General features: G+C 41.6%; 1 protein-coding gene across 1 annotated transcript in view; it reads left to right on the top strand.

Moving 5' to 3' along the window:
- Positions 1-2516: 2516 nt before the first annotated feature.
- Positions 2517-21003, top strand: part of st6galnac5a (ST6 (alpha-N-acetyl-neuraminyl-2,3-beta-galactosyl-1,3)-N-acetylgalactosaminide alpha-2,6-sialyltransferase 5a) — a 70969-nt gene continuing 52482 nt past the window's right edge. Inside the window, exons 1-2 of the mRNA XM_050033569.1 lie at positions 2517-2704; positions 3490-3699. Coding sequence (XP_049889526.1) covers positions 2690-2704; positions 3490-3699 — 225 coding nt within the window. The 5' untranslated portion in view covers positions 2517-2689. The remainder of the gene's footprint in view (positions 2705-3489; positions 3700-21003) is intronic.

The following is a 21003-nucleotide window of genomic DNA, read 5'->3' as shown; positions in this document are numbered from 1 at the left end:
TTCCAATTAAAAAGTCCCCCAAAAGTCTCCTGACATGTTCCCGCTGTTTTTTGTGGTTTGGTAGTTTTCTCTCTCTGCTGCTCTGTGAAGCCTTTTGAACTTTGTTTTGAAAAGTGTTCTGTTGCTTACATAAACTTTATTAATATTTATGCAAAACTGCTGTTGATGTTGCTTGAAACATTAAACGCATCACTTTCAGGACTCCACACAGAGAGTTTAGAGTTGCCAATGTAGTTTTCATTTTTCAAGAGATGGCTGTTTCTGTGTGGCTAGAAAAAAACAAATAGCTATTTATTGTGCTGTATGTGTACATATGGAGGACTTTGATAGACAGATACAGTAAGCAACAGCACACACAAAGCATGGACATACGTACACTACCAAGATACCAACAATAAAAAGAGGTGCAGCAGAGATTCAGCACCAGAGCCGTATGCTGCAGTAATGTTGATGCAACACTGAAAATGATTGTGCTCACTTTCGTTTTAAAGCTGAAATACATGATGTTTGTTCAGGTTATGGACTGTGTAGTCTCATTTTAAGACTAATGGGGCTGCAGCTAGGTCAGATCGACCTAAAAAAAAGAAAGTATTTTCAGCTTTGCTTTTAACAATAGGTATCACATAAAGGGAAAGAAATGTAGAAAATGAAAAGGTAGCAGCACACTCAGTGATTTTTAGGTTGGGTGGTTTCAGTAAGTCAGTAAGCAATTTTTTTATTTACATTTTACAATCCATAGTATGAAAGAGAAAATTTGACAAATATTAAAAAAGAGGTGGATCAAAAGCTGTTGAACTCATGTTAAAATAGGTGTTCTGATGTAACAGCAGTGATGGTGGACGTTTTCATATCTTATAAATTTAAAAACAGTCCCCTGCACACACACACACAGGTTAAAGATACTGGTTTAAGTTTATTTACTTTATTAATCCCCCTGAGGGGAAATTCAATGTTTTCACTCTTGCTTGTCAATTACACAAGTGGAGAGATGTCAGAGTGAGGGGGCTGCCCTTGGTGAGGCGCCCCGAGCGGTTGGGGGGTTCGGTGCCTTGCTCAAGGGCACCTCGGCAGTGCCCAGGCGGTGAACTGGCACCTCTCCAGCCACCAGTCCACGCTCCATTTTTTTTGATCTGGACGGGGACTCGAACAGGCAACCCTCCGATTCCCAACCCAAGTCCCTATGGACTGAGCTACTGCAAGTGAAAGCAATGAAAGGGCTGCCCCGCTGGGTACTGTAAGTGAGTATGTGTGTATGAAGTGTGTGTTTTTTCGCCACTGACTGGTTCAGAATGCCAGTGCTATCTCTGTAAATAGCATACTAACTTAGCCTTTCCCTTACCTCTGGGCTGTGTGATGTCACGAGCTTTGCTCCACTGTGTCTGTAGCTCTCTCTACTCGTGGGACAGCCGTTTTCTTGAGGAAGAGGTGTTTCGGGATTGGATGTGAGCACTGCAGACCCGATGGTCTGCAAGGCGCAGTGTCTGGACAGGAGTGTTAGCATCCATTTGTAGCACAACTAGACACAACTTCAGCATCTCGCCGTCCAACAAAGGCAGCCTATGAAAGCTGTACGGGGTGTTGTGCGACATCCTGTTCTTGCGTTCGGGAAAAAGGCCCATTTATTTGAGCACTCCAAAAACTCAGTAACACTCCAGGGGGTAGCACGTAAAAGACTCCGTCCTCTGACTCTGACTCTTCTAGCGTAACACACACACTTCATACACACATATTCACTTACAGGACCCAGCGGGGCAGCCCTCCCCCTCTCTGCTCCAACACTGACTGACAGCTGACTCAACTCATAGCACTGGCGTTCTGAACCGGTCAGTGGCGAAAAAAAGCACTTTTAATGCGCAAACTTATACGGGACGTATTTGCCCCCGTTACCGTTTTAGCTCATTTCGCGGCTCCGGTTGCATCCGCCTCCCTCAATACTGAACCAATTTTAGAACGAGTTGTACCCATGAATCATACGCACACATACACATGGGGAAATAGGGCCCAGGTTGAAAAATACCGAAGTTGTCCTTTAAACTGTCAAACAAATGTAGTGCCTGAAAGCATCTCTGAAATGTGAAGTGGAATGAAAGGGAAATACTCAAGTAAAGTCCAAGGACCTTAAATGTGACCATAAATGTGTACTGAAGTGCAGTGCTACCTGAGTAAAACTACTTGTAACAATCCACCTGAATACCAGAGACTCAGTGTGTTTGCTCCAGGATATAATCGCTGCTGTTTAACTCCTCCTGCAGTCATACTCCACCTTATATTTTATCCAGCAGACGTCAAAAGATGACATGGCGTGGGCCCACTGTACCCCAGAGTAATCCGAGCAGAGATTCCCATCAAATACTGCTCAGCAGGAAATAACCATTAAACAAAACGGCCTTATCACCCTCTTGCAGGTAGTCTCTTTAATTAACTGCGCTGCGCATCCACTCCTCCAGCCTCACAAACTCGGGGGGCTTTAAGACCCAGCAGAGGTACAATAGTGAACATCTGTCGCCTCGGTCTCCACAGTATGAATTGCGCCTGGGCTCCGGTCTGAAGACACACAGGCAGCGGCAGGCAGGCTGGCACAGCGCGGACGGACTGGAGTGGATCCGGGATGCGGACAGCTGCCGCTGGACGATGAGAGAAAGTGGAGTGAGACGCACTGAGCCGCAGCCGTGAGACAGCGCGCCGCAAAATGAAGACACCTATGGTAAAGGTTTCTGTCATGCAGCCCTATGGGCAACTGTTTGTGCTCGCTTTTACATCCAGCACTGTTGTGTGAAGTGCGCTCCAATCGCCATAACGCTGCTGTGTGCACTCTGTCGGATCAAAAGATTAGGATCTGAACAATGGATATCCAGCTGTGCACTCTGTTTGGCACTAAGCCCCGCTTTGCTTTTTTTTCTTCTTATAATAAACACTACAGCATGGGGCACCGCGCGCTGGGTGGCTGTTTGTCCTGCGCTTTAATGCAGATGCACACATTTAAAAAGTGCTTTTTTGCTTCAATATTCTTTCTATTAATGCATGTTATGAAAATTTAAAAAAGATGCAGACAATCAAGACAAAACAAACCAAAAGTGACACAAGCTGCACGTGCAAATTTGATTTAATATAGATTTTAAAGTGGAAGCTTTTTGACTCACAATGTCAGGATATCAATATGAACTTTTACTTTATAGCTTTGCTGCTCCTGAACGCACCTGAGCATTAACATGCAAACTTAGTAAAGACTATCATTAACAACTTGACATTTTGTCAATGTCGCGAGACCGCCTATGCTCTTAAATTAAGCCGATAATAGCTTTTCTTTAAAGTTTTGGTCGCACGTGACATGACTTCCAGGAAGTTGGGGATGTATTGACAAACCAGCTGGGGATGATGATGGTGGTGCAGGCTGCTCTTCATCTGTCGTTGCGCCGGTAGGTGCAGCCTGAGCTCAGTCCGGTGCAACAGGAATAATTAGTCAGCATGTGTTTGTGTCTTTTGTGTCAGCGCCATGGGATAGCTGTGCTCCTCGTGCTCCTCCTGTGCGCCAGCTTGTTCCTCGTGTACAACGGCAGCTTCAACGGCGCTTCCAGGGACGCTAACGACACGCACATCCGACAGCATGAACAGCTGCGGCGGCCCACTGAAGCCCCCGTCAGGGTGGCCAAGCCTCACCCTCCGGTCCTCCAGGGATACAGTGGCATCATCGACCATAAGGTAAGCAGATGTGTTTGTGCGCGTGCCCCATAATGCAGGGAAGGGGGGCGGATAGATGCCTTCAAATGTTTGGCTAATGCGCTGCAAAGTGGGCACCACAGGCTTTGAAAGTGAAGCCAGTTTTACTTTCTGCTTTCAGAAACCCATTTGTGCATCTTCACTTTCTCTTCACTGAAACATATGCACACACACACTAATACACACACCTTTCCTCCTGTCTAATGACCAGCAGTCATCTATCTGCACAGCTCTTTAGAGGGAGAGAGCCTCCCCCCTGTCATTTATCACAATTTTCTCCAGCACAGTGTTGCGCCACACTCAATACCCACCTGTCGTTACTAATAACAGCTTAGGCTACAAATGAAATCCTTGGCTGCATTCTTACGCTCTAATTGGTAAACCCAGGAGACCTGCAGCTAGGTGAACCCTGACGTCACAGCAGGAGCATATTGACTTCCATCTATTTACCAAGCCAGGGGAAAACAATCAATGTGAGTACTAGGGAGCGAATGCGCTGCGAGAAAGGCAGACCTAATCACCTTGTAAAGGCTTGTTTTAGGCAACATATGAGACGGCTTGCTTCTCTGCAGGCAATTTGTTTGATGAGCTGTTGGGCGGTTTGTGTAGCGGTCTGCACCACTGAGCCAAGTGATGGATGCAACAGTTCTCCAACCGTTGGATTGAAGATGTTTGAGAATGAGAGAAATAGAAAGTTTTGTCCCAACTCGTAGACAGATTATAAAACAATAGGCCCCTGGGCACAGACATGTGAAAGGCTCCTGAACCCTGCTACATAACAGGAAGTCACTCGGACTGAGACAGACACAACATCAATCATTTTGAGTCTCTTTGTTTTAGTTTTGTGGCTTGTTGTTGTCGTGTTTGTCTGTTTGTAGTTGATTTATGACTCATAGTCATCACCTTATGGCTCTGTAGTCATTTTTCATCTCTGTGTAATTGTTTTGCGTCTCTTATAGTAGTAGTCGATTTGCATCTCTGCAGCTGTTTTGTGTCTTCATAGTTATTTTGTGTTTCTTTGTAGACATTTTATGTCTCTCTGGAGTCTTTCTGTCCCACTGGAGTCATTTTGCAGCTCTTACAGTTGTAGTTGCTTTGAGTCTCTGCAATTGTTCTGTGTCTTTTCTTTATAGTCATGTCTCTTTGTAGCCATCTTGTGTTTTTTTGTAGTTGTTTTGCATTTCTCTGGAGATGTTTCGCATTTCTTTGTAGTTCTTTTACATCTCTTACAGTTGTGGTTACTCTGAGCCCCTTTTAATTGTTTTGTGTCTCTTTGTAGTCATTTTGCATCTCTTACAGTAGTAGTGGTATTTTGTCTGTGGGGTCATTTTGTATCTCTTTATATCTGTTTTGTGTCCCTTTGTAGCCTTTGTGTTTCTTTGTAGTCCATCAGGAGTTATTTTGCATCTTTCACAAGTTGTTTTTCTCTGGAGTTGTTTTGCATCTCTCTGAGGTCATTTTGTATTTCTCTAGAGTCATTTTGTGTGTCTCTAAAGTTGTTTTGTGTTTTGGTAGTCGTTTTGCATCTTTCTGAGGTCATTTTGAATATTTCTTGATTCGTTTTGCATCTATCTGGAGTCGTTTTGTGTCGCTTTGTAGCTGTTTTGCATCACTCTGGAGTCCTTTAGTGTTTTTTGTAGCTGTTTTGCATCTCTCTGGAGTCATTTTGCATCTCCCTGAAGTTGTTTTGTGTCTCTTCATAGCTGTTTTGCCACCCTCTGGAGTCATTTTGCGTGTCTCTGGAGTCATTTTGCGTGTCTCTGGAGTTATTTCGCATCTCTTTGCAGTCGTTTTGTGTCTTGCTGGAGTCATTTTGGGTTTTCTTTGTAGGCATTTTTCAGCACTTTGTACTTGCTTTGTGTCTCTTTGTAGACCCCTGAATGACTTTCTGACAAGAAATGTAACAGTCACTTCAACCAGAGGCTTTGTTCAGGGACCTTAGGAGTCAGGTGGCCCCTGGGCCTGTTTCCAGGAGGCCTGTTCAGTAAACACAATAGTACTGATGACACCTTGAATGATGGGGCTACTTTGTGCTGCCTCACTCTTTCAAGAAAATTATATGTTGGCTGCTGAAAACATGCTTTAAATCATCAGATTATGTCACAGGTTGATTTGCATATGAGTAATTTGACAGCCTACTCCCAGCTTTCAAGACAGAGTGTTGCTGTGTGGTTGAGACGAATAGACAGCTTGAACATGTATCAGTTGGACAGATTTGGAAGTAAACACATTGTTCCTGAATGTCAGAAAGAGTAGACTGGTTGGGAAATGAACTTTTGCTAAATTAAACACCGGGGGCTCTGAAGAGTCACTTAATCTTGTGACAAAGTAATGCAGGTTGGCAACGGAAGTTGGAACTATTATTCATTAGAAGAAATCTCATCGGTGCAGAAACTACCAAGTGTGGAAACCTCTAATGTTGATGACTGTGAAAAGTTCAGCTGGCAGAGTTTGCTCAGGAGAAATGCTGCTCGTCTGTCCACTTAAGTTTCTCTCCTGAGTTGCTGCGCTCTGTAGGAAATGCATGCTGGAGATGTGCACTGTGAGTTCACAGTTCACTTTACGTATGACACACTGCACTTGTAGTCATGGTGACTTAAACTCTATGTGAGCAGAATGAATCTTAACATTTCTACATTTTTGTAGGGAACATTTTTAAGGGGAATATATATGTATTTTTGTATTTTATTTTTATCTTATTTTTTCCCTCATTTGATCATCTTATATGTCACAGTGACTGTAGAGAGATGTCAGGAATAGAGGGGAGAGAGAAACAGGGAGTTACATGCAGCAAAGGTAAACTGGGAATGTTGTGGTTCACGGTTGGAGCCTGACCCCCCTCAGGGTGGTAAAACTGTATTAGGCTAGGGTTTGGTTTAGGCATGTGGCTATGAAGGTGAAGGTTAGAATTAAGTGCAGATTATACTTTCCGTGTCCACAAGGCCATGAGGGTCTACATGGACTGCCTCGCATGCAGACATTAATCACCGTGCTGACAGTGATGTGTGAACACGCCTCGATATGCAGACGTCCCATGCAGTGTAAGTAGAAAATGCAAGAACATTGGCTGTTATGTCTCAAGCCCTTTAGGGTCCTTGGACTTTATGTCAGATGAAATGTAGAATGAACAATTTCACATGCATTCACCCTTTCACCTGTAGATAATTTGGTTGAGATATTTGGTTTAAGCTGGTGTTTTTACACAACCTAGTTGCATTAATGTGCTCAATTAAAGAGATCTTAACAATTCAGTTGGTGTTTCATTCATCAAGTTTTTATGGAAACTATTTTTAGCCAATGCCCAAAAACAGAATTTCCATTTAAATGTGTAGACTTTTAAAGTTGCGATTTTGTTTTTCAGTGGGATGTGGATGTCGGACCTGATGTGCGAGAGAACATTAAAATCCAGTTAATATTTGTCCTGAGTCGTGGTCAATATGCCAGGGGCTGTTTTAGCTTTTGGTCTTGGAATCAGAATTATTGCACAGCTCAGTTTCGCAGTTCTGTCAGAAGTCGAGCGGTGCACAAATAAATATGAAATGAGTCATTCATATTTTAAGACAGCTGACGGGGCACACGGCAGCATCTTTTTTCTCACTGCCTGAAATGCCAATATTCAGTGACAGTGTACGTTTTGATTTGATGAGGATTTGTCTGTAATGCATCAGTAAACCCAGCTTTGGATGAGAATTGATTTTCCCCTCTGACGGGAGCAGCCGAGCATCGTAAGTAAACCACCAATTTATTTTTTCTCTTGGCAATAAACTTATTGACATTTTAGCGACAAGGGACATCAATTAGGGCCACGGCTCCACTGAACATCGTTTATGCTTCTTCAATCAAAACTGCTATTATGTCACCCTTCACATTCTGCCACTGCGAGCTTCAATCAATGCTTTATGATATGAATGCACTTTTGTACTACAGCATGTGAATGTGGATAATGCAGTCCAGCCTTCAAATATTTTGCATTCAGTTTCTGCGGTCTGACAACATGCATAACGTTTCTCTGTACATGTCGGGAAGTGAAAAAGTTATTGGCCTTTCCTCACATTTGTTCTCCTGCAGTGCTGAATGATTCGTGTTTAGAAAAAAAAACCTCTGACATGAACATTTGTCTTCTTCATCTTTGCTTGCTGACCTCTCTGCCATATTGATCTTTCCAAGATATCAGCTTGCTGGCACGGAGGGTGCAGTGCCAGTCAGCCTTTGACCATTTCACTTTATCTTCCACCAGAGAATTCAACTCATCACAACCCAGGAAATATTTTGAAGCCTATAAGTTTTCTGCAGACTTTTGGCCATGATGCTAAAACATTGGAAATTATGACATAAGAAAACTTTATGCTTTTTTCCTCATTGGTTTATGAACCGAAGCAAAGATATTTTTTTCTGTGCTACAGACAGTATTTGTGCGTCTGAAATCCATTTAAATCCAGTGTAGCAAGTATTTTCAATACAACATGTTTGATTTGGGTCAGAATGAAGGGTAATTTATTTCTAGTTATGCAGCAGCATTGGTTGGCCTGGACATGTGATGTGAAGCCTGTAGGAGGTGGAGGGACGAGATAAGGAAGCAAAGAAAGAAACTTGGGAAGGAGATGAAAAGGGAATGAAACTCTTGAAGAGTAAGGGCATAGGGAATGAGACGAAAGAACAAAACTAGGAAAGGGTAAGGACGGAGAGAATGATAAAAGAGAATATAGGACCCAGGAAAGGTTCAGCCTGAGAGAATGAGACAAGAGAGTGAAGGAAGCAGAAACCGAGAGCGAAAGATAGAGAGTTGAAATCCCAAGGGGTTTCCTTTCTTCTAGCAGTATCCTCCATTTTATTTTCTCTATAAGGAGAAAGAGGAGGAGGACAGGAAACCACTCTCCCCCGTCTCTCTGTGGATATGGAAGGACGAAACGGCGTAACCATCTCCCTCTGATTGCCTCTCTGACACTTGTATCATGCAGATTCCGAACCGATACCATGCAAGACAGGTGGAGGCGAAGTAATGGGGGAGATTTCGGTGCAGACGAGAGCGAGGAGTCTTATCAAACATGAGGGCACCCTGATGTCATGCTGGAAAGGGATGAACTATGCTGACTTTTCCCATCTAACAAATACAAGATGGTTTCATATGATTTAAAAGTCAAACCTTTGGCTCCTTAACAAACAAGACAAAGAGTGTACAGCCATGCTGGCTGCTCTGTGAGAAAGAAGGGCACTCAATATCAAATATTACACTCAAACAAGTAGAAGCAGAGATTTTGTCTCTTTATTGCACGTATTCGTCCACAGTGATAAAGCTAACATGTTGATGCTTAGGGATAGTATTAAGTACATTTGCTAATAAGCACTAAACACAAAGTACAGCTGAGGCTCATGAGAGTGTCATTAGTTCTGCAGGTATTTGGACATAAAGCAAAGAACTGGATAAATTGTCATTCTGACCTGATGTAAGGGAATCAATAAAGTGATTTGAAAAGAACAAGAATGTCTAAACAGAGTTAATGGCAATCTATCCAATAGTTGCTCAGATATTTTCTAAAAAATGGCTATCGTCTGATGCCAAGTTAGATTTATGTTTGCTTTTTTTAAAAATGTATTTGCATTCATATGCAGATTTCTCTTCATAGAGATTAGCTGAAATGACTGGCACATGGAAGAGGAAGTCTTGGCTCAGATATCAGCCAGAAATATTGGCCCTCGCCCCAGAGTCTTATTGTTGTCGGCCCGATAGTTGATGGGTTTCAAGATTGGGTAATCACCAACATCATCTAGATGCATCCTCTTTGAACCATAAATGTCTGAACCAAATTTTGTGCTTATATATTTGATGTATAGAAGTTGAGATATTTGACTGAATAAGTGAAAGCTTTGGCATGATGGTGGTGCCAGATGATAAAAAGTCATTATAATATGATGAATGCTTGTCCTAAATTTCATGGCAGTCCATCCAATAGTTGTAGAGATTTTTCAGTCTAGACCAAAACAGTGAACCTACTGATCCACCAACCAATGCTAGAAGCTGTTGTGCAGCTGCAGACAATCCCGCTGAGATGACACAAAAAATTTACAAAGCAGATTCTTCTGCACAAACTGTGGGCAGTCAGTTTTAGACATATCTGCGCTCTGAGTAGGTACACTCTGCTTGAAGGCAGGAGCCAAGGAGAACGGAGCCATCTGTGCCAAGGGGACATGACAAGGCATCTTTCTCCCAACCACAGCTTTAGTGACAGCTGGAGAAGTGAGATGTTTAATATTTCATCTCAAGACAGCCACATCTTCTACGGTTTTCTTCCAGCAACAAAGCCATTTTTCACCGTTCATTAGGAGTTCGCTATGCAATCAGCCAGCTGGATAGCGAGACTGAAAACTCCCCAATTAGGCCGTTATGGCCAAGGACTCTGTAGTCATTTTATGCAAACTAACAGTTTGTGAAGTTTGCAGGTCTGTGTATGTATGTGCATGAACTTGTGCACGCGCGTGTGTGTGTGAGGTCTGTCTTTTTGTTTTGTTCCATTTTGAGTTTAAAACATGAACTGCACGTAACATTAGAACCAGATAACCACAATTTTTATGCAGACCTTGTTAGAATACTAAAAATGCTCAGTTTCGACTGAAGAGAAGAGAATAGTGGTTTCGTTATGCCACAGTGGTCCCAATTGGGGCATAGTCTTGGATTTCAACTTATCTCCAGTGCATTCTGCTCCCGCCAAACATAACACAGCTTCAGGCTCTTTCCAATGCAGGCCTGGAAAGCAATTATGGATGAAGAGTGGGAGGGGGAGGGAGGGGGCGCTGCCTCTCGATAAGCATTCCCTCGACGGAGTAATCTCACACTCGGTGCCTTTTGGCATTCTGTGGTTAGGGAATCACTGGTGAAGTCATACATTTTCAACATAAAGGAAGTGGAGGGAAATTTCTTGAGACGTGTGTCACAAGCTGAATGGTGATTTCATGCCTCTGCGTGTTTTAACCTTTGGTGCGCGGTAAGCTCTAGCCTGTGGGGCGCTCTTCTTATTTGGCCCCTGAGAGACCTGTGAAGGATCTGAAAAGGTTAAACTATGATAAATGGATGATACCTTTTGGCACAACATCAGGAGATAGATGATGGGCTGCCGCCGCTGCCTTCTGTGTCGTTGAGGGCGAATGCAAAGAGACGGCTGGCAGGAAGCATCGCAATAAAACCCAATTTCTTTGCTTTTTCCCTCCTCTGGCTCTGCAGACCTACGAGGCCGGCTACATTACTCAGCTCTTTAGACGTGATTAATGAGCATGTCCTCCATGGTGGGAGAGAGGAATGATCAAACTGTTACTTGTAGTTTGGCATAATCTCTTTCTGTATGCCGCGAGCATCCCCCCCTCCCCCCAGATTAGAAACATATTGGATACCAAGGTTATTAATCATGGAGGCCAGGGGTTTGCCAGAACAATGAGCTTCTTGGCCAAAAATAGAGCAAAGGAGCTGTGTAAAAGTTGGCCAAGTTTTTTTGTAAAACAAGAAATGACAAAAGTTGTAGAGGAAACCTCGACTGTAAGCACCTGAGAGCCATGAAGAAAGAAACCTTCTGTAGCCTTGAAGTGTTTTGCTGATGTGACATTTAATCGTTGCCTGTACCAAGATGTCTGCCTCCATTCGAAACAGTCCCAATTACAGAGTGGACTTTGATGTATATCCCATCACCCCTCCGTCATTGACTAGACGGTGTCACGGGTGTTCATCGAAGGTTCTTTGGTCTCCCGTTCTAACTGACGAGCTGGCTGATTACACCTCCAGTAGTGTTGAGGAGTAAGCACTTTTTCCTGGACGTTACACAGAGCTGCCTCCACTTCCTCTTCTTTTCTCTCTGTTGGAGGGACTCCACATTAATTCAGGTTATGTCAACAGCAGGGTCTTTCATGGGACCCCAAGTCTCTGTAGTGTAAATCAGGCGCCATAGATACTCCATACTCTTGTCTCAGAGCTATTGTAAATGACGCCCCATCTCCTCCGCTGCAAAAAAGCCACATTATACATCCAAATGAGGAACAAATGAAAGGAAAAAGCTGAATAAATGAGTGTAGAAACAATGTTGGATGCTTGAGGGCTCACTGAATGGTTCATGAAGATGTTGTGAATCGTATGCTGGCTTTCATAGTCACCAGATCTCAGCCTAATTGAACACCTGTGGGAGATTTTAGCAAGACGTTAGACAGGACATTGAATGAGGAATATGTTTTGGAGAAGTAGACTCCAGAGTTCTGGTTTGGATGCTCCCAGCTTACAGAAGCACATGTAAGTAGCTACACATGTAAATGAAAATGTATTTAACTGCACCAGGGGCCTCATTTATAACTGGTGCATACACACAGGTCGAAGCCACTTCCCACGCTAAAGTTAGGATCTATAAAAACAAACCTGACTGGAGAATGTGTGCACCTGTATGGAAATTCTGGACATTGCTGACACAGATTGTGACATGCTGAATTGAAGCCAGTATGTAGAAATTAAATGTGAGAAAAAAATGATGCCTCTCACACATTTAATATCACTTCACATATCCCATTACTTAAAAATCCACTTTATCATGAACATTAAAACCAGCAGTGAGCCAGAACCTTTCCATAAGCCCCTTTCAATTGTTAAAGATATCAGCCAAGTCAAATCTCAAATCAAATTCTGCTCAATATTTCATCGGCGCTGTCTCCCCATCACATGCCTCACCCCTGGAGCACAGAGGAGAGGGCCGGACTGAATGCTGCTGACACTCGTGGTCAGCTGTGGAGCGCACTGCAGCTGTTAAAATGCTGGATGATGCCAGAATGTGGCAGGTGGCAGGATTCAGGAAAGTCTGGCTTGCCTTTTCTAAATATCAAGCCTGAATATACAGTAGTCCTTTTCACCTGAACCACATTAAGTAGACTAAATGATGATATTATCACTATCAGTTGCAGAAATCCCAATCAGCATCCAATACCACAGAAGAGGAAAGAATTGCAGAGCAGTGTCAGGAGTTTCCAGTATTATCTTCTAATACTGTGCATATATCCCCAAGTACGATTTAAGTTAGTGTGCTGTCACACACACTCTGTCTTCTCCAGTCATCTTATGTGTATCTTCACCATCTGCACATGGACTGTGTAAAGTCTGGAAATAAAGCCAGTGACAGTTCTTACACCAGTGGTTGTCACTATCATTTTTGCAAGGTGTGAAGTAGGGCTGCAGCTAGTCTGTTGATTATTTCTTTGATGAATCGATTTGCTGTTTCGTCTATAAAATGTCAGAAAATGAAAAAAAAAAAATGTTGATCAGTGTTTCCCAAGCCCAATATGAGGTCCACAAATGTCTTATTTTGTTTTTCATTCAAAGGTATTCAGTTTACTGTCACAGAAGAGTAAAGAAACCAGGTAGAAGTCACATTGAAGAAGATGGAATCAGAGAATTTGGACTTTTTTCTTAAAAATCTACTCGAACTGATTAATCAGTGATCAAATTAGATGGCCAAAATTTAGTAGTTGACGACTAATCGATCGATCGAGTAATTTTTGCAGCTCCAGTGAGAAGCAGTCCATATGATTGCTGTAAACACATGCTGTGACACTTGCGTAACACTGCAGCAGGCTCATTTCCATTCATCAACATTCATGAGGTGCTTTCATAGACTGTATGAAATAATGGACGTAGCTACCTTGACGTCACCTGTTGGTTTGGGTGCTTTGTATTGACCGTTTATGGTTGAATGTAGCCGTGTAGCAGGCAGGATATGAGGCTGAACCATGTGTGCATTTTGCAAGTGGACTGGGATTTATAAAGGGAACATTGCCTGCAGTCTGTTTGATAAATCTGATTATGTTTTGGTACATGCCATTTTCAGCTTCTGTGTGCACGTACACTTTTAATATGGATCCTGCGCACTGTTTCATAAATGAGGCCCCAGGATTTTCATCGGGATATGGGTCCCTTTTGAATTAACAGTGACGATGGGAAGGTAGAGATAAGAAAGATTTCCATGTTACAACTTGCGAGTGTTCACGTCATGATGACAGATTTAGAATAATAGTATTGGTTGTGTGAGGATTAGAAGAATATAACACCATATCATTTAAATGTGGGTTTATTTACATTGAACACTGGACTTCCGTAGTTGTGATTGCAAGTTGGATGTTGACGTTGGAATCTCTGACTTATAACTGATGAAATGAAGGTGACAAACAATACTTTGTTTGTCTTTTCTTTATGCTGTCACCCATCTGTTTGTTTTTCGAGAGGCTACCTTTTGTAAATGTAACAAAAGCCGGTCAGCATAGCGAGAAGGAGGGATGATAAAGCAAGTATGATGCAAGCTGATGCAAAAGATCAACAAACAGGCTTCAGAATGAAATACTTCATTTACACATAGCACACATGTAGAGCCGTCTCCTGTTGTGTAATGAATACCAGCTGATTCAAAAACATGGAGTGTGTGTGAACAGAGAGTCTGTCCAGGTTGCTTCATCTCCTCTCTGATAGTCTCCATCTCTGCCACATCAGACCTCTTAGTGTGGTTCTGCAGTGACCACAGACAGTAGAGGAAAGTGGTGATTTGAGGAGAGTTTGTCTGTATATCTTCCCACACTGGTTCACACCGTGTCAGTCATTGTGGAAAGCTGTTGTGACTTGTTGGTTTGTTTGTTTCAGAAAGAATATCTTAGCCTGCAGATACAGCACCTCTCACCTCCATCATCCTCGAGAACTGAGGAGGCTTGTATCACCGCAGCATTCAGATCTGAACTGTATTGAGATCTTGAGGACAAGCTTCAGCAGTTGCAAGTGGGTCACAGTGACATGTAGGTCAACAGTGGAAGTTTCCATGATTGTCAGTACGACTAAATTGATTTTAGGCAGGCAGGCAGGCAGGCAGGCAGGCAGGCAGGCAGGCACAGGGTGTAGTTGATGTGGTGTAACCCTCACTGGATTAACACAATCTCATCAAATGAGCTCTCAATTTCCTGCATTAAAAAATAGAATAGACAGATAAACGTGAAGTGGGAGAAGCTGCTGAGTTCAGAAGTGTTTGTCCGCATTATGTGTTCTTGGTTCCAATCAGAGGTCATCAAATCACAAATAACAAGTTAATAAAAAACACATGACATGAGATAAGATACCCAGAAAAAAATACATCTGTCTTAACCCATAGGCTGTGAGAAACATGGTGACGCTTGTAGAGAATAATGACAAATCACAAAAAACACGTGAAGTCTATATCATCACTGAGACCAGGATACTTTAAAGCATCCAGTCAATGGATCATAAAAAGCTTTCAGACAGGTTTGTACAATACAATGAGCCTCAGCCACTGTTGCCATGATGAAGAGAGAGATGCAAATCATAGTGGAAGCATTTTCAAAACGTTCTGTTGTTGAATTTGTGAGCAAAGCACAGTGTTAAAATATTACCCAGAATCCAAAAGTGAATTAATTTAATCTGCAGATTGTGTTGTCAGTTTTTATAACACTAAACTTTGGCTTTCACTCGCTGTTGGCTGCACACGCCGCACAATTTTAAGCTCAGTGATTGGATGTTTGTAGGCGAAACGCACCCTAGCAGTTATTGATAACGTCTATCATGAAGTTTCCATGCACACAGTGATGGACACAAATACACCAGAAAGTATCTTGTTACAAACGACAAACACTTGCTCATCAAATGTACCAAAATAAAAGTGTTGATATGAGAAAATGTAATTAAAATATTTTTAATTTATTTGAAAATACAAAAATACATTTCATACAAACTGATATCAACACATTTTAGGCATTAAATAACCTCTATATGGATCTGACAACCCCTCAAGATGAGCTCTGTTATTTCCCATATCATAGATTTGAAGTGGCCAATCAGAATATCTTGGAGGCTGCGAATTCAGGGGTGGATGCTGGGTGGTTTCTGTTTCTAATGCCTCGTTTCCACTGCAGACTTGGTTCACTTTTTCTACCTGGTTCTTTTCGCTATTTCATTTTCCACTGTACATAGGCTGGACTCTCAGCGGATTGCCACAGTGACGCCGCTGCACTCACTGGATCCTTTCATTGGCAATGATGTCTGCACTTTGCCAATTGCACGGCAGAGTGTACAGCATAGTTTTGCAGGCTGTCATTTTCAAAAAAATCTGGGTTGAGTAAATAAAAAAATAGAGGTAGTACCAAAAAAAGTACACGGTGCTATCCACAACTTTTGCTGATGGAAAGCCACAAAAGAGTCGAGCTGAATAGAGCCATGCTCACTATGAATTTTTAAGTATTTCAAAACACAAGTTTAATCTTTTTTTCTCTGAGGTAATAAAAACATATTTTAAATAGATTAAATTGAAATATTGACCATCCGTGTATGAACACAGGCTTGTACCAGATATTTTTGTATACATGTGCCATTTTTTCGACTGATGATCCAACCAGGACAGTAGGAGAGCTCCAACTGTGAATCACTGAACATTGTGTATGGCAAAAATAAATAGGACTTTTTCTTATGGAAACACAGTCGCCTGAATTGGAAAAAATATATATATTTGTTATTCTGTTTAAAGTTTCAACTGAGCCACAAAAAATCGAAGCCCCCAAAAATCCAGGTTGCATTGGCAAAATGTAGTCAAATAAGAAAAAGCTCACCATAGCCTTTTCTACTTTGTCCTTGATGTGCTATAAAAAGATTATGAGATGAATTTGAGTACCTTACAGTCAGAGAACACATACAATGACTAAAAAAAACACTACCACACAGTTCTGGATCTTATTATAAGTTATATTTGAGTCAGACAACCTTCAACAGGTATTTCAAGGCTGCACAAAAATGTATCGCCTGAGAAAAAGTTTTGTCGGTGAGTCCTTGTTCTGTCCTGTATTGTGCTCCTGCACAGCAAAAGTAACCTGCGCTGATAAATAACAAACACAACAACAAACAAATTGGAGCCCGACAGCTTCTTTGTGGAGTCAGAGCTTTGAGATAATACATTCAGAATCAAGTGTCCATTATGAGCCAGCAGGCAGGTTGCTTTTTAACAAGGTTGCTTTAACTTTTTTGTAACAAATAAATTAAGTGTTGTTGGGGTTTTTTGCCAGAGATATGAAAACAATCTAATAAAAAAACTGAAATGATTTGCTCATTAAATTTTGGAACAGCACTTGTGTATCTCTCTGATCGTGTCAGCAGGGATTCACTTTTTATTTACGGAGGAACTCCTTTGAAACTTCTGCCTCGTCTCAAACTGCAGTTATTTGCAGTCGAGATAAACAAAAGGATCTATGAATGAATTTGCTTCAACGCTTGTTATCCTTCAGATGTGTCAGTCGAAGCGCTTTGCTTTGGTTAAAAGAAGTTTAGAAGTGCTCCCTAAATACTTAAATCTCCGTCACAATCACTATTAATGCTTTGAAAGTTTCATGAACATCAACATTGATATGGGAAAAAAGTTTTGGATTTGAAAAAACAAACCTGCTAACACTGAAAACACTTGCTTTTGCACTGAGGAAGAATGATGTCAAGACAGCTGGCTACAGCTAATAAAATTAACAGAAATTAACAGATGCAGAGGCTCGTTTCAGAAATGCAAAAGAGTATCTGTCTGTTTATGAGCCGAAGATGACTCCATTTCCTTGGCTCGTAATCACAGCGTTAATTCCGTCCTCCATCATCATCTTGTTAATAATGCAACAAAAGCGTTGATGATGATGATAGCATCAGATGCTCCGCTAATAACTGAGAGGAGCAGCATCGACTGCACAGGCGTAACACACAAAAAACAAACTGCAGCCACAGAGCAGACGGCTGTGTGGTGGGGGAGAGTAGCTTGTGCTTTACTTGAGTATTTTCATTTGATGCTACTTTATACTTCTACTTCATTACATTTATCTAACAGCTGTGGTTACTGGTTAGTTTTCAGATTAAGAATTTACATTAAAAACTAGATAGGTGTGTGAAATATAATGTAGTGTTCTAGATTAAACCAGTGGTTCCCAACCTTTTTGGGGTGTGACTCCTTTAAAAATCAGCAGTGTCTATTCAAAAACCTTTGTCGAATGTTTTAAAAGACCATTAGCAGTTCCACCAAAGACTTATTTCCCTCTAAACTTCTCCCATTGACTCATTTAAATACTTTTTTGAGGTTCAAAGAGGAAAAATGATCCATTATTTCACCAAGAAGCAAAAGATTTGATGAAAGTCTGAGTAATGAATATAAATTTGTGAAGCAGAAGTTTGTTCTTTTTTTTCTTCTTACAGCCCTTCAAATTTATCTTGTGACCCTTTGGTGGGGGCCAGACCTCATATTGGAAATCACATGATTACACAGTGATGTGTCTGTATTAACGGTCAAATATTATATCACAAACAGGGGACATTTGGTACAATGAGCACTTTTGTTTGATACTTGAATTCAGGACTTTTACTTGTAACAGACAGTTTTACACTGTTGTGTCGGAGCTTTTACTGATATAAATGATCTGAGGACTGTGTCTATGTGACGCTCACCTTCCTTTCAGCATGCGGTAACGTAAAAAAAAGCTGATCAGGGCTCATTAGGAGATAAAACGGTGTGGGAGCAGCTCCCCGACAGAAGGCTGTTAGCATGCATGCACACATTGTTTGTGTTTTTTATGAATTCCTGCTAGGCAGAATACACTCAGGATTAGACTAATGAGCCCCGTGTATGTGGGGGAGGCTCATCACCTTGGTGAAAAACTGGGAAAACAACCTCCAAACAGCCATTTACTGATGTGAGGAATTATTTCTCTCATTGTGAAGATCAACCTGTGTGAATGTAACACTCACTTGCATGTTCCTAATCATCAGTTTGGCTATTATCACATCGCAAGTGCCTACCCATTAAGTAAATGAATAGGCATTACCTTGGCAGTAAACATTAGGGTTGTGATTCATTTCAATAGCGTTTTTCTATTAAAAGTCAGAGTCTCTGGGAACGCAGCTGAAAAAAAAAAATCATAAACAAGCTCTCCAAGTTCCACTTTGTCACACTGGGAATTTAAGTTCCATCATGCAGACGGGATCATTATTGTTATTATTATTAATATGAATTATTTGAGTTTGCAGACTCAGTGGTGAGAGACTCATTCATATTACTTAAAGGGATAGTTTGGATCTTTTAAAGTGGGATGTGTGAGGTACTTATCCATAGTCAGTGTATTACATACAGCAGCTGTTAGTTTGCATGCCCCCAGTTTGGAGAGGCAGGCAGGAGTCCAACAACAAAGCCAAGCACAGGAAACTCACAGGAAACTGAAGCCGTTATATAGACCCTTTTACTGTTAGTAAACAGTGTGGTGTTTTTTGGTGGGCGGGACTTAGCTGGAGGCAAAACAGTTCTCTACAGACATTAGCCAGTGCTAGCTAGTGAGTTATTTTGGCTTGTTTTAGACAATGGAAGAAGATTATGCGAGTGGTGCATTCAGAAATACTCATTCGAAGTGTCAGAGCATACTCTAGCATAAACTGGACCGTTCGTAAATTTGTGATGTTGTTGGAATGTACCATTCAGTTATCCAGAGCACCACATTCTCAGAGTGGCAGAGCGCTCTCTTGGCACTCTGTCTGGAGAGACGGAGCAGCAGAGCACCGAGCGGCGTGAATGCGTGATTAACTCAACCGTTTGTAAATTCAAATAGAAATACAAAGCTTAGTTTCTTCGACCAACAGGGCTCTCATTTTAGTGTAGAGCATCAGACTGAATTTATGAATGTACCACGAGTGTTCCTTGAATAGATAAACATTGACCAACGGGACCAGACTGGCAGACCTGATGTCCTGATGTCACAGGAGGCTTTGTAGTTGATTACTATGCCAATCTTACAAAGGAGGAAGACACTTGAATGGTTTCCTCCGGTTTGTTTTGCTCTCGAATCTAACGTTAGTTAACGCTAAAAGGTTAGTGTAAGAGGGATATCCAATATTCTTATTAATACCTCCCCAGTTTCTGATAAGGTGGACATGATCATCCTTGATACATATAACATTATTCATCCCCACAACAGTATATGCTTTTTCCCTAACCTGATGTGAAGTATGGCGTTGGACACGTTAGCATTTTTGATGATCGCCCCCATGTAGTCCTTTTGTCACATTTAATCATAGCTGTCTTTGTTTTTGTTGACGGGCAGTGGAGGCTGGTATGTGTTCATATTTAAGTTTTGAGCCATGACTCCTTCTATTCTGGCTCCCAGTAACACAACAAGACAACATTTTAAGACTCCCATGCAGCCTTACAGCCCAGTGGTGGCGAGTCGTGTTTTGTCTCCAGATGATAAACTGATGTCATTGTGACGTCAGCCCTAAAAGAGTCTATTGCTCTTCAAAACCAGAATCTATTGAGAAAATCAGTGATTTAACATCACTGAACACAGGAGTTACTGGTCTACCGCTGCCTCAATCAGTTAGTGTGTTTGTGTTATTGTGTGACCTTGGTGACACCAAACTAACCCTTTTAAATGCCAAGTCACACAATAACATGAACTAACGAGCTGATTGAGGCAGGGGTAGATCAGCAGCTCCTGTGTTCAGTGAGGTAAAATTACTGTTTTTGTTGATGGAGTGTGGTGGCTTTGATAAGAGCATAGCCGTGAACTACCTCTTGTCAAAACTGGCTGTCTGATGCAAAGGTAAAGCAGTGAAAATAAAATATTCGTTAGTGCTCCAATGGTGTGTGGTGTGAGCACTAACGAACCAGTGACATCATTGGCCTTGTGAAGACCTCCCCAGAGGTTAAATACCTGGGTGCTTCCACACCAGTTTGTCAGACTAGTTTCAGCCTAGTCAGACAAGTATGAACTGATGAAGCCTCTTGGATAAGAGGTGAAACGTCTTCTAAAACAAAACCAAGTCCAGTTGCGTTCGATTCAATTGCCTTGAGATAACTATGACCTGGATGAATGAGAATATCCACAGCCAGTGAAAATACTCTCAATATAGCGTACACTTAAACTGTTACAGATTTTTTATTGTAACTTTTTCCAGAGGAGTACTTAACAGACAAAATGACCACTTGTAAATCAATTAGTATTGTTGTGTTACCTTGAATCATGAAGAAAATCTTGTTTTTCTTGCATGCCTCAGACAACATGATGATTTACTGATTGATTGGGGACCGCGTTTAATAACAGCAAAACTATATCAAAATCATCCATTTACAAACCCTCACACAACTCGCTCAGTGTAATCCAAGTCTCATTTATCCAGTCGCATGTTCAGCACTTTCTAAGCACATGCATTTTTTCGCTACAAAAAATTTTGGTATTTAAGTCTGACATTGAATAGAGCATTGAAAAGTTTCA

This window comes from Epinephelus moara, chromosome 21, assembly GCF_006386435.1.
Source record: "Epinephelus moara isolate mb chromosome 21, YSFRI_EMoa_1.0, whole genome shotgun sequence".
In the NCBI taxonomy this organism is placed as follows: Eukaryota; Metazoa; Chordata; class Actinopteri; order Perciformes; family Serranidae; genus Epinephelus; species Epinephelus moara.
This window is presented reverse-complemented; position numbering and strand designations above follow the sequence as displayed.